This window comes from Mobula birostris, chromosome 23 (assembly GCF_030028105.1).
Source record: "Mobula birostris isolate sMobBir1 chromosome 23, sMobBir1.hap1, whole genome shotgun sequence".
NCBI classification, from domain to species: Eukaryota; Metazoa; Chordata; class Chondrichthyes; order Myliobatiformes; family Myliobatidae; genus Mobula; species Mobula birostris.
This window is the reverse complement of record NC_092392.1, coordinates 48,642,444-48,654,515: the sequence shown is the minus strand read 5'-3', so window position 1 is coordinate 48,654,515 and position 12,072 is coordinate 48,642,444. Positions and strand designations below refer to the sequence as shown.

At 43.4% G+C, this 12,072-nt stretch overlaps 1 protein-coding gene across 3 annotated transcripts in view; it reads right to left on the bottom strand.

Moving 5' to 3' along the window:
- Window positions 1-12,072, bottom strand: part of ptpro (protein tyrosine phosphatase receptor type O) — a 164,866-nt gene that overhangs the window by 35,590 nt on the left and 117,204 nt on the right. For all 3 annotated transcript variants that reach the window (XM_072241183.1, XM_072241181.1, XM_072241182.1), the window contains 3 exons: window positions 1,914-2,046; window positions 1,660-1,780; window positions 1,510-1,578 (listed from right to left, as the gene is read on the bottom strand). In XM_072241183.1, coding sequence (XP_072097284.1) covers window positions 1,510-1,578; window positions 1,660-1,780; window positions 1,914-2,046 — 323 coding nt within the window. The remainder of the gene's footprint in view (window positions 1-1,509; window positions 1,579-1,659; window positions 1,781-1,913; window positions 2,047-12,072) is intronic.

The following is a 12,072-nucleotide window of genomic DNA, read 5'->3' as shown; positions in this document are numbered from 1 at the left end:
CGGCAGATGGTGTGTGTGCCAAAATGTGCTCTAATTTTTGAGTCTTCTGTTTTCTCTATCAAGGAGAACTGGGTCTGGTTTGTTCAGAATGACGAGCAGATTCAATGACAAGAGGTGATCAACTGAGATTGTAAGGCATTCTGGATTGGAAGGTCTACCAGTGAAACAGCAAAGAAATACACTCTTCAGCCCATCTAGTTTAAGGTGACCTAGTCCTATTTACTCGCACCCAGACCCTATCCCCCTGAACCTCTCTTGTACACATACCCATCCAAACTTCTCTTAAATGTTACAAGTGAACCTGCATCTACCACTTCCACTGGCAGCTCAGTCCAGACCTGCACTACCTTCTGAGTGAAGAAGTTCCCCTTTAAATATTTCACCTTTCACCCTTAACCCATGAACTCTAGCTCCAGTCTCAGCCAACCTGAGTGGTAAAAACCTGCATGCGTTCACCTGTCTGCAACCCCCATCATTTTGTGTAGCTCTGCAAGAACTTCCCTCATTCTCCTGAACTTCAGAGAACGAAGTCCTTCATCTGTCCGACCTTTCCCTACAACTCAGATCCTCAAATCCCACCTGCATCCTTGTAAATGTTCTCTGTACCCTTTCAAGCTTATTGATATTTTTCCTGTAGGGGAAAAGAACAGCAATACAGACTCTTGGAGGCAGAGGTCCAGCTGAAAAGAAGAACCTAAAGGTGGTGAATGGAGAGAGGACAGGAGACTCAGTAACTCACTGACACTCATGTCACAGGAAAGGCATTGCCAGGACAGAGAAGGTGCAGAAGAGACTTACGGTGATGGTGCCTGGACTAGGGGTCCTGAGTTCTAGGGAGAGGTTAGCCACGCTGGGCCTTTATTCCTTGGAGCACAGTGAGAGGAGACCTCATAGAAGTTTATAAAACTATGAGGTATATAGATATGGTGGATAGACACAGTCTTTTCCCCAGCACTGTGGAGTCCAAGACTAGAGGGCACAGATACAAGAAGGAGGAGATAAGAGATGTGAGAGGCAACTTCGTTACACAGTGAGTACTTGGAATGACCCGCCAGAGGTAGTGGTCACGGTGGGTACAACTGCAGCATTTGAGAGTCATGTGGATAGGCAGATGGAGGAGCAGGACTTGGGAAGGTTATGGGCCAAACGTGGACAACTGGGTCTAGCAGGCAGTATGCAAGGACAAGATGGGCCAAACAGCCTGTTTCTATGCTGTATTACTCAATGACTTCAGACTACATGCATTTGAATGTGACCACATAGCTGGCCTCCCTTCTGAAATTTCCCACTGATATTGCAAACTGTTCAAGGCCAACTTCAGTAACATTTTCATACAGAATGACTTATTTCCATGCGCAAAGATAACTAGTAGCATCTGAACATTTGTTTTCATCACTGTGTTCATCTGAGGATTTAAAGTTTCATTGTTCAAACTGAACTCAAATACAGAATTAAAACTGATGATTTTCATTATTCGGGAGCGGTCTTTCACTTCCCCTTCAAACATACCAGTTAAAAGGCAACTTCCCGTCTCTCTCCAGAGTGGCAAAGTTGACAAATATTCCTGCTCCACAATTCCTGTAAAACATTAATAAATAACCTCAGTGTCTGCAAAACTTCATGTTCACCTTAAAGTGCATGCAGCAAATAACTCCGTACCTGGCATGTTGCAAGTGTTTACGTCGAAGAATAAAGAGTGTGATCAGCAGCAGTCCTATCAGCAGGATACTTAGAATTGCCAAGACAGAAATCACCACCATGTTCGAACTGACGTCTGCAACTAGAAGTTTGGTTGTTACTATGGACTGATGATCTCCATGCTTGTGACAAAAACTTAACGCATCGTTTATCATCTCTGTAAGACCTCCTAATGAAAAGCAAGTCTTTTTTAAACTTGTTTTAACAAGGCGTACCTGTTGAGACGGTGATGAATACTGGAGCACTGTAATGTTCGTAGCTGACACTGGTCACGCTGCAGTTGTAGGAGGTCGATGGGACGAGATTGGAGAGTGTAACAATGGGTGTGTACACTGTGGCCTCTTCTTTCTGAAAAGATAAGGGAACTCTGACTTCTTGCAATGTAAACGTGTGCAGTGCTACAAACTAAACTCAATCCTTTTATTATCTTGACTATAATATATATATTACATTTGTAATACAGAACAGTCACTGCACGTGGTAAATAGAATAAAAGAAACTGAAGCAGTTAGAACATAGAACATAGAATAGTACAGCACAGTACAGGCCCTTCGGCCCACAATGTTGTGCCGACCCTCAAACCCTGCCTCCCATATAACCCACCACCTTAAATTCCTCCATATATCTGTCTAGTAGTCTCTTAAACTTCACTAGTGTATCTGCCTCCACCACTGACTCAGGCAGTGCATTCCACGCACCAACCGCTCTCTGAGTAAAAAACCTTCCTCTAGTATCCCCCTTGAACTTCCCACCCCTTACCTTAAAGCCATGTCCTCTTGTATTCAGCAGTGGTGCCCTGGGGAAGAGGTGCTGGCTGTCCAGTCTATCTATTCCTCTTAATCTCTTGTATACCTCTATCATGTCTCCTCTCATCCTCCTTCTCTCCAGAGAGTAAAGCCCTAGCTCCCTTAATCTCTGATCACAATGCATATTCTCTAAATCAGGCAGCATCATGGTAAATCTTCTATGTACCCTTTCCAATGCTTCCACATCTTTCGTATAGTGAGGCGAGCAGAACTGGACACAATACTCCAAGTGTGGCCTAACCAGAGTTTTATAGAGCTGCATCATTATCCTGCGACTCTTAAATTCTATCCCTCAACTTATGAAAGCTAACACCCCATAAGCTTTCTTAACTATCCTATCTACCTGTGAGGCAACTTTCAGATATCTGTGGACATGCACCCCCAGATCCCTCTGCTCCCCCACACTTGCAAGTATCCTGACATTTACTTTGCACTCTGCCTTGGAGTTTGTCCTTCCAAAGTGTACCACCTCACACTTCTCCAGGTTAAACTCCATCTGCCACTTCTCAGCCGACTTCTGCATCCTATCAATGTCTCTCTGCAATCTTTGACAATCCTCTACACTATCTACAACACCACCAACCTTTGTGTTGTCTGCAAACTTGCCAACCCACCCTTCTACCCCCACATCCAGGTCGTTAATAAAAATCATGAAAAGTAGAAGTCCCAGAACAGATCCTTGTGGGACACCACTAGTCACAACCCTCCAATCTGAATGTACTCCCTCCACCACCAACCTCTGCCTTCTGCAGGCAAGCCAATTCTGAATCCACCTGGCCAAACTTCCCTGGATTCCATGCCTTCTGACTTTCTGAATAAGCCTGCTGTGTGGAATCTTGTCAAATGCCTTACTAAAATCCATGTAGATCACATCCACTGCACTACCCTCATCTAGATGCCTGGTCACCTCCTTAAAGGACTCTATCAGGATTGTTAGACACGATCTGCCCTTCACAAAGCCATGCTGACTGTCCCTGATCAGACCATGATTCTCGAAATGCCCATAGATACTATCTCTAAGAATCTTTTCCAACAGCTTTCCCACCACAGACGTAAGGCTTACTGGTCTATAATTACCCGGACTATCCCTACTACCTTTTTTGAACAAGGGGACAACATTCGCCTCCCTCCAATCCTCCGGTACCATTCCCGTGGACAACGAGGACATAAAGATCCTAGCCAGAGGCTCAGCAATCTCTTCCCTCACCTCGTGGAGCAGCCTGGGGAATATTCCGTCAGGCCCCGGGGACCTATCTGTCGTAAGGCATCCGTTAGTCTTGCGAGACCATGGATCTGTGCCTGGACAGTCTTCACTCTCCAGGGCACGTGCCTTGCCAAGGTTGTATGGAAGACCAGCAGTTGCCCATGCTGCAAGTCTCCCCTCTCCACGACACCAATGTTGTCCAAGGGAAGGGCATTAGGACCCATACAGCTTGGCACCAGTGTCGTCGCAGAGCAATGTGTGATTAAGTGCCTTGCTCAAGGAAACAACACGTTGCCTCGGCTGGGGCTCGAACTCACAACCTTCAGATCGCTAGTTCAATGCCTTAACCACTTGGCCACGTGCCCACATTATCCGTCCTAATGTATTTTAACAACTCCAACACCTCCTCTCCCTTAATACCAACATGCTCCAGAACATCAACCTCACTCATGTTGTCTTCACTGTCATCAAGTTCCCTCTCACTGGTGAATACTGAAGAGAAGTATTCATTAAGGACCTCGCTCACTTCCACAGCCTCCAGGCACATCTTCCCACCTTTATCCCTAATCGGTCCTATCTTCACTCCTGTCATCCTTTTGTTCTTCACATAATTGAAGAATGCCTTGGGGTTTTCCTTTACTCTACTCGCCAAGGCCTTCTCATGCCCCCTTCTTGCTCTCCTCAGCCCCTTCTTAAGCTCCCTTCTTGCTACCCTATATTCCTCAATAGACCCATCTGATCCTTGCTTCCTAAACATCATGTATGCTGCCTAATACTAGATCTAGTATGGCATTCCCCCTTGTCGGCCTGTCAACATACTGTGACAGGAATCCGTCCTGGACACACTTAACAAACTCTGCCCCGTCTAAACCATGGGAACTAATCAAGTGCGAATCAATATTAGGGAAGTTAAAATCACCCACAATAACAACCCTGTTATTTTTGCACCTTTCCAAAATCTGCCTCCCAATCTGCTCCTGGAATCTCTGCTGCTACCAGGGGGCCTATAGAATACTCCCAATAGAGAAACTGCTCCCTTCCTGTTCCTGACTTCCACCCATACTGACTCAAGAGAGGATCCTGCTACATTACCCACCCTTTCTGTAGCTGTAACAGTATCCCTGACCAGTAATGCCACCCCTCATCCCTTCCCCCCCATCCTTTTTAAAGCACTGTTAAAGGCATCAAGTCCCATGCGCTTGCTCTGCCACTCTCTAAACAACCATTTATACTTCACCTCAGTACCATTTTGCTGCACTAACCACAAATTCCTTGATGCCCCTCATAAGCAAAATAAATAACCATTTTTGTCATGAATATTCTCAATGACTGAGCCTCTATGGCCTCCTCGTTTAGAGATTCCCAAAGAATCACAACCCTCTTGGTAATAAAATCTTTTTCTCTGTCCTGAAGGTCCAGCCCTACACTTGCAACAGTTACGGATTGGATGTTCAGGATAGAGAACAATTGGTTCTTAACGTGTGCCCATTTAAGAGTTTCTATGTGTCCATAATGAATCTGCCTCTACCACCGCCCCAGGCAGCGAGTTTCAAACACCCACCACTCTGTAAGAATCCTACCTCTTGAGATTCCCTCTGTACTTTCTTCCAATCACCTTAAAATTATACCTCCTCTTATTATCACCTTATACAGCTCTATCAGTCACCTCTCATCCTTCTTCACTTCAAGGAGAAAGGCCCTAGCTCGCTCAATCTATCCTCCTAAGAGAAGCTATCTATCTAGGCAGCATCCTGGTAAATTTCCTCTATACCCTTTCTAAAGTTTCCAACTCCTTCCTATAATGAGAGGACTAGAACTGAATACAAGACTCCAAATGAAGTTAAAATACATTTGCAACATTACCTCATTCTCCTGACTAATGAACTTCAACACATCATACACCTTAACCACCCTATCAATTTGCGAGGCAACTAAGGGATCTACGGACCTGGACCCCAAAATCCCTCTGTCTCTCCATACTGCTAAGTATCCTGCTGTTAACCTTGCATTCTACCTTCAAGTTCAACTTTCCAAAGTGTATCACTCACACTTTTCCAGATTGAAATCCATCTGCCACTTCTCAGACCAGCTTTGGATCCTGTCGATGTCCCATTGCAACCGACAACAATATCTTCCCTTGCATCCCTTAATAACCTGGGGCATATCACATCGAGTCCCTAGTACTTACCTATCTTATGAATTTCAAAAGTTCCAGCACACCCTTTTCCTTAGCATTGACATGTTCCAGCTTATCATCCTATTTTATGCTGCCCTCACATTTGTCAGGGTCCCACTCACTGGTGAATATTGAAGTAAAGTATTTATTGAGGACTCCACCTACCCCTTCTGGCTCCAGGCATGTGTTTTGCCTTTTATCCCGGATTGGTCCTACCCTCAATCTAGTCATCCTCATACATGTGGAATGCCTTTGAGTTTCCCTTCATTCTACTCACCAAGGTCTGCTCACGTCCTCTTCCAGCTCCCCTAAGTCCATTCTTAAGGTCCTTCCTGGCTACCTTGCAACTCTCTAGGTAGCAAAATGAGTAGTGATGCCATTAAATTCAGCTACCTTGTTACAATTCCTAAATACATTCGAATAAAGAGCCTTCAGTTGGTCCACCTACTACTTTCCTGCTCTGTGACTGCATGCTCCATCTCTTTCTGCTAAGCTGCATTTTGCTACCCTGCACCCTTGTTTATTCTTTCTCTTTCTAAAATGCCCCTCACTCAAACCACCTCCTGCACCATCGATTTTATTCAAAGCCTGACCAATGACTCCAGCTAGTTGATTCTCTGTGACACTGGTTTCAAATCAAGTCAAGTGAAACCCGTCCCAAAGCAACAGCTTCCTCTTGTCCTGGTACTGGAGTCAATGCCCCATGACTTAAATCACACTTCTCTCACATCAGACACCAAGCCACAAATCACTTCTCTGACTGACTGACTCCATGCCAATTTGTATGTGCCTCCAGCAGTAATTTGGAGATTACAGTACTACCTTTGCAGTTCAGCTTTTGGATTTGGATGCTCATTGTTTACAATCCTTTAGCAGAACTTCCTTTATCATTTCTACATCTCTGATGCCTACAGATCTTTCTCCTCCATTTCAAAGTTCCTACCCAACCCCAAGAAGTGCTGGACAGACAACAAATTTTTGGAACTGATTCTGGAGATGGTCAAGAACTTTATCTACTTCATCTCTCCTGTTTCTACTTCCCACCACATTCCTAGTGCATTGCTGATTAGTATACAAATATTCAACAAAAAAAACACTTTACTTATATACCGCAATAGTAATTTACACAATACATAGTGTTCATTTAACCTTTTTGTCTGGTAGCAAAATGGACAAGCTGAAAATGTGATGGTCCATCTTTTTTTTAATGGATAGTACTTCCTTGGATAATTAATGATATGTACCCAAATTTACTTGTACTACGTGAATGCACCCAAGGTATTCCCGGAGTTTATCCATGTTCCTAAAAGAGTGCACCTGGTCATTGTAATTTTTAAATCAGTTTTTCATCTTAAAGAGTACACCATATTCCATTTATTAATTGATAGTTAAAACTCCTTCATCTTATCTATGCGTATGTTATATTCTCTGAAACAATCTGTACAGAACAAAATGGTTAGAATAACTGCTCTCTTTAAAATGGGCAAAAGTACTCAGATATGAAGCTGCCAATGGGAAATTAGACTTTGCAAAACTATAAAAAAAATTTCTTTTCCTTACATCTATTTGCTGAAATTTCCATTTGTTGCCTGCTCAACTTTTAAACTTTTGAACTATGGCAGGTAGTGTTGGCACAGAAATGCTTCCTTTTAGTCATATTGCCATCAAGTCACGGACACACAGAAACGAGGCATGGTGTGCTGTGCGAGGTTCTGCGTTTCAATTATGGTTTCAAAGAAACGGAGCCAATCAGACTTCAGGATTACACTCAACCCCAAGGCAAATCAAACTGGAATTGTACAACAATCCATTCCAGGGCCAACCCACAAAGATCATTTTTGCTCTGTTCAAATCCCCACTACTTGTAGGACAAGTACAGTACCAACCCTTACAATAAAGTAATATAATTCCAATAGTATTGTTGACGTGCCTGTGACGATAAGTGAAGCATGCCTTCATATGGTAGTCCTGCTTCACTGTGCCCTAATAACCTCCGGACCAATTCATTCAACAAACGGTTGTTGTTAACCAACAGAGACATATTCCTTTCATTCATTTAACTGTTTTTCATACTAAAAAAATAAAGAACTGTCACCTACTTGTTACAATAGCTCCTTGAATCTGAGGACTGGCAGACACTGCAGCTGACTAACTACAATTTACAATATTTAACAAGCGTCATCTTCCGAGTTATTGTAGGAAGTCATCACCAACTTCAAAGTATAAACTTGCAATGTTGCGAAGTTATATAAAGAAACAAAAAGGAGAAGTGGCGGCCAATCATTTAAATAAAGCAAGAACTAAGCTAAAATCATTAAATTTACTGTAAAGGGGGTTCATTGTTCGCTATGAAAGAAGTAACCCTGAAAACAATGCTCAAGATTTTAAATTGAAATTCACAACTACAAACACTGCTGACTTCAGTTCTTGGCTGCGTACTCACTGAGGGGTTTAAAAAGTCATCAAAATCTGTCCGTGCTCTACTCCCAGACAGCTCCCAGCAACCGCTTTACAGCAACACTAATAGAAACCAAAAGCTCAAACCACCTCTTCCCAATCTCAGCTAGTATGCTGGAGGCCAATGAAAAGGGAAGACAGGGTTCATTGGGGTGAAAAAATGTCAAGCTCACATTATCTCAGTCTTGCTCCTCATTTTGATGAATAGATTCAGACAACTTCAGATGTTTCAGTGGAGATGAGGCTGTGTTGAACATACTGTGTTATCCTGTTAACTGCTGCTTACCAAGGGTGTCAAAGATAAAATAAATTCTGTGCAACAAGACCCTTGCAGTCAGAGAACAATGTTCACAGCATTGCAGAAGGCCACACTCCTGCCTGTAGGTCTCCTGACAGATATATGCAGCCAAATCCTGATGGTCCTCTCTCAACCAATTGGAGCTCCCAATAGGGCCACCAGGTAATGTTGGCACGCTCCCTTCCAACTCATCAGAATCCCCATTCCTATGCCCCTGTTAAAATTACCAGGTACCCCAGAAAATTTATCAGAATTCTTTGCAACATCTTAAAAAAAAATGTGAATGAAAAATGTGTTGGAACATTACTCGAAATAATGTCAGAATCAGAATCAGGTTTACTATCACCGGCATGTGACGTGAAATTTGTTAACTTAGCAGCAGCAGTTCAATGCAATACATAATTTAGAAGAGAAAAATAAAATAAAATAATAATAATAATAAACAAGTAAATCAATTACAGTATATGTATATTGAATAGATTTTAAAAAGTGCAAAAAATCCAGAAATACTGTATTTTAAAAAAAGGGAGGTAGTGTTCAAGGGTTCAATGTCCATTTAGGAATTGGATGGCAGAGGGGAAGAAGCTGTTCCTGAATCACTGAGTGTGTGCCTTCAGGCTTCTGTACCTCCTACCTGATGGTAACAGTGAGAAAAGGGCATGCCCTGGGTGCTGGAGGTCCTTAATAATGGACGCTGTCTTTCTGAGACACCGCTCCTTGAAGATGTCCTGGGTACTTTGTAGGCTAGTGCCCAAGATGGAGCTGACTAGATTTACAACCTTCTGCAGCTTCTTTTGGTCCTGTGCAGTAGCCCCTCCATACCAGACAGTGATGCAGCCTGTCAGAATGCTCTCCACGGTACATCTATAGAAGTTTTTGAGTGTGTTTGTTGACATGCCAAATCTCTTCAATTGGGTGGGAGGAGAAGATGGCAGCGCTCCAGTGAAAAAATGATGTCATATCTGTTAAATAGGGGCCGTGGACAATTCTAATTTGATGGAGAATGGACGTGAAATCACAGAGGAACATCTGGAGGAATTTCTGAAACGCCCGTCCGCTGCTGTTGTTACTGTGTGGTCGGGAATTTTTCAGAGGGTAGGCCTCAAAATCCCCGGCCTTGCCTGCTTTTGGTGACCGAGAAAGAGGTCGAATCGCTCGGATAGAGATGGCGCTCAGTACTCGGTGTCGGAGAGCTGATCAGAGCTCAAAGTTTTCAGATGACTCAGAGTCGGATTGTGGTCAGCATGGCAGGGAGAGTTTTTCTTCCCTCTCCCGACTGCGTGAGATGTGGGACATTTGAGAATCTTCGAACTTTACTGTGCTCACGGACTTTCTTCATCAAGTTATGGTATTGTGCACTGTTGTAACTATATGTATAATTATGTGGTTTTGTCAGTTTTTTCAGTCTTGGTTTGTCCTGTGTTTTGTGATATCACACCGGAGGAAATAATGTATCATTTCTTAATGCATGCATTACTAAATGACAATAAAAGGGGTCTACGTGTCTTCATAATCTAATGAAGTATAGCCACTGTTTTGCCTTCTTTATAACAACATCAATATGTTGGGACCAGGTTAGGCCCTCAGAGATCTTGACACCCAAGAACTTGAAACTGCTCACTCTCTCCACTTCTGATCCCTCTGTGAGGATTGGTATGTGCCTTACCCTTCCTGAAGTCCACAATCAGCTCTTTTGTCTTACTGACGTTGAGTGCCAGGTTGTTGCTGCGGCACCACTCCACTAGTTGGCATATCTCACTCCTGTACGCCCTCTCGTCACCACCTGAGATTCTACCAACAATGACTGTATTGTCAGCCAACTTATAGATGGTATTTGATCTGGGCCTAGCCACACAGTCATGTGTATACAGAGAGAAGAGCAGTGGGCTAAGCACACACCCCTGAGGTGCACCAGTGTTGATCGTCAGCGAGGAAGATATGTTATCAATCTGCACAGATTGTGATCTTCCAGTTAGGAAGTCGAGTATCCAATTGCAGAGGGAGGTACAGAGGCCCAGGTTCTGCAACTTCTCAATCAGGGCTGTGGGAATGATGGTATTAAATGCTGAGCTATAGTCGATGAACAGCATCCTGATATAGGTGCTTGTGTTTTCCAGGTGGTCTAAAGCCATGTGGAGATTGCATCTGCCTTGACCTATTGTGGCGATAGGCAAATTGCAATGGGTCCAGGTCCTTGCTGAGGCAGGAGTTCAGTCTAGTCATGACCAACCTCTCAAAGCATTTCATCACTGTTGATGTGAGTGCTACTGGGTGATAATCATTAAGGCAGTCCACATTATTCTTCCTTGGCACTGGTATAATTGTTGCCTTTTTGAAGCAAGTGGGAACTTCCGCCCATAGCAGTGAGAAGTTGGAAATGTCCTTGCATACTCCCATTAGTTTGTTGGCACAGGTCTTCAGAACCTTACCAGGTACTCCATTGGGACCTTCCACCTTGCAAGGGTTCACCCTCTTTAAAGACAGTCTAACATCAGCCTCTGAGACAGAGATCACAGGGTCATCAGGTACAGCAGTGATCTTCACAGCTGTAGTTGTGTTCTCCCTTTCAAAGCGGGCATAGAAGGCGTTGAGTTCATCTGGTAGTGAAGCATCGCTGCCATTCATGCTTTTGGGTTTCGCTTTGTAGGAAGTAATGTCTTGCAGACTCTGCCAGAGTTGCCGCGCATCCGATGTCGTCTGCCACCTCATTTACAATTGTCTCTTCACCCTTGAAATAGCCCTCTGCAAATCATACCTGGTCTTCTGGTACAGGTCTGGGTCGCCAGACTTGAACGCCACAGACCTAGCCTTCAGCAGACCAAGTACCTCCTTTTTTGGGAATGTCCAGAAAATCTGCTGTTCTAGTATCAATGAATGTGCCAGAATATCTCTGTTCTACTGTAATGGGATAGCAAAACCATGGCTCCCACAATGGAGATTACCAAGACAAGGAAATGTATGTACCAGGTAACACAAAACAGAATCCTCATATAGAAGCCAAGTGGGGAGATGATGAACTGTTGTTTCTGTGAAAGGGCAAATTGATGATAAAAAGATTTTGCTTTAATAATGAATTATGAGGAGGAAAGCTAGAAGCAGAATTAATAAGACATACAGTACTTTATCGCAAAAGCTATTGGACTAAGATTGCAATGGTTCAATTAAGTATTTGAAAAGAAAGCTAAATCATTAAGGAGAAGCACAGCAATTTGGAATTAGAGTAGATGGCCACGTTCATAACTATGAACAGCACTGATGTCATGACACAAATCACTTTCTTTTAAGTGTTATTCTAATGACGTCAGAAAGATTTTCAGATTTGTGAAATTATATTGAACTAGGTCAAGTTCGAACTTAATTTTGAGCCACAAAGGACTGCAGAGGCTGGGATCTGGAGGGGACAAAAAAATGCCTACAGAATTCAGCAGGTGAA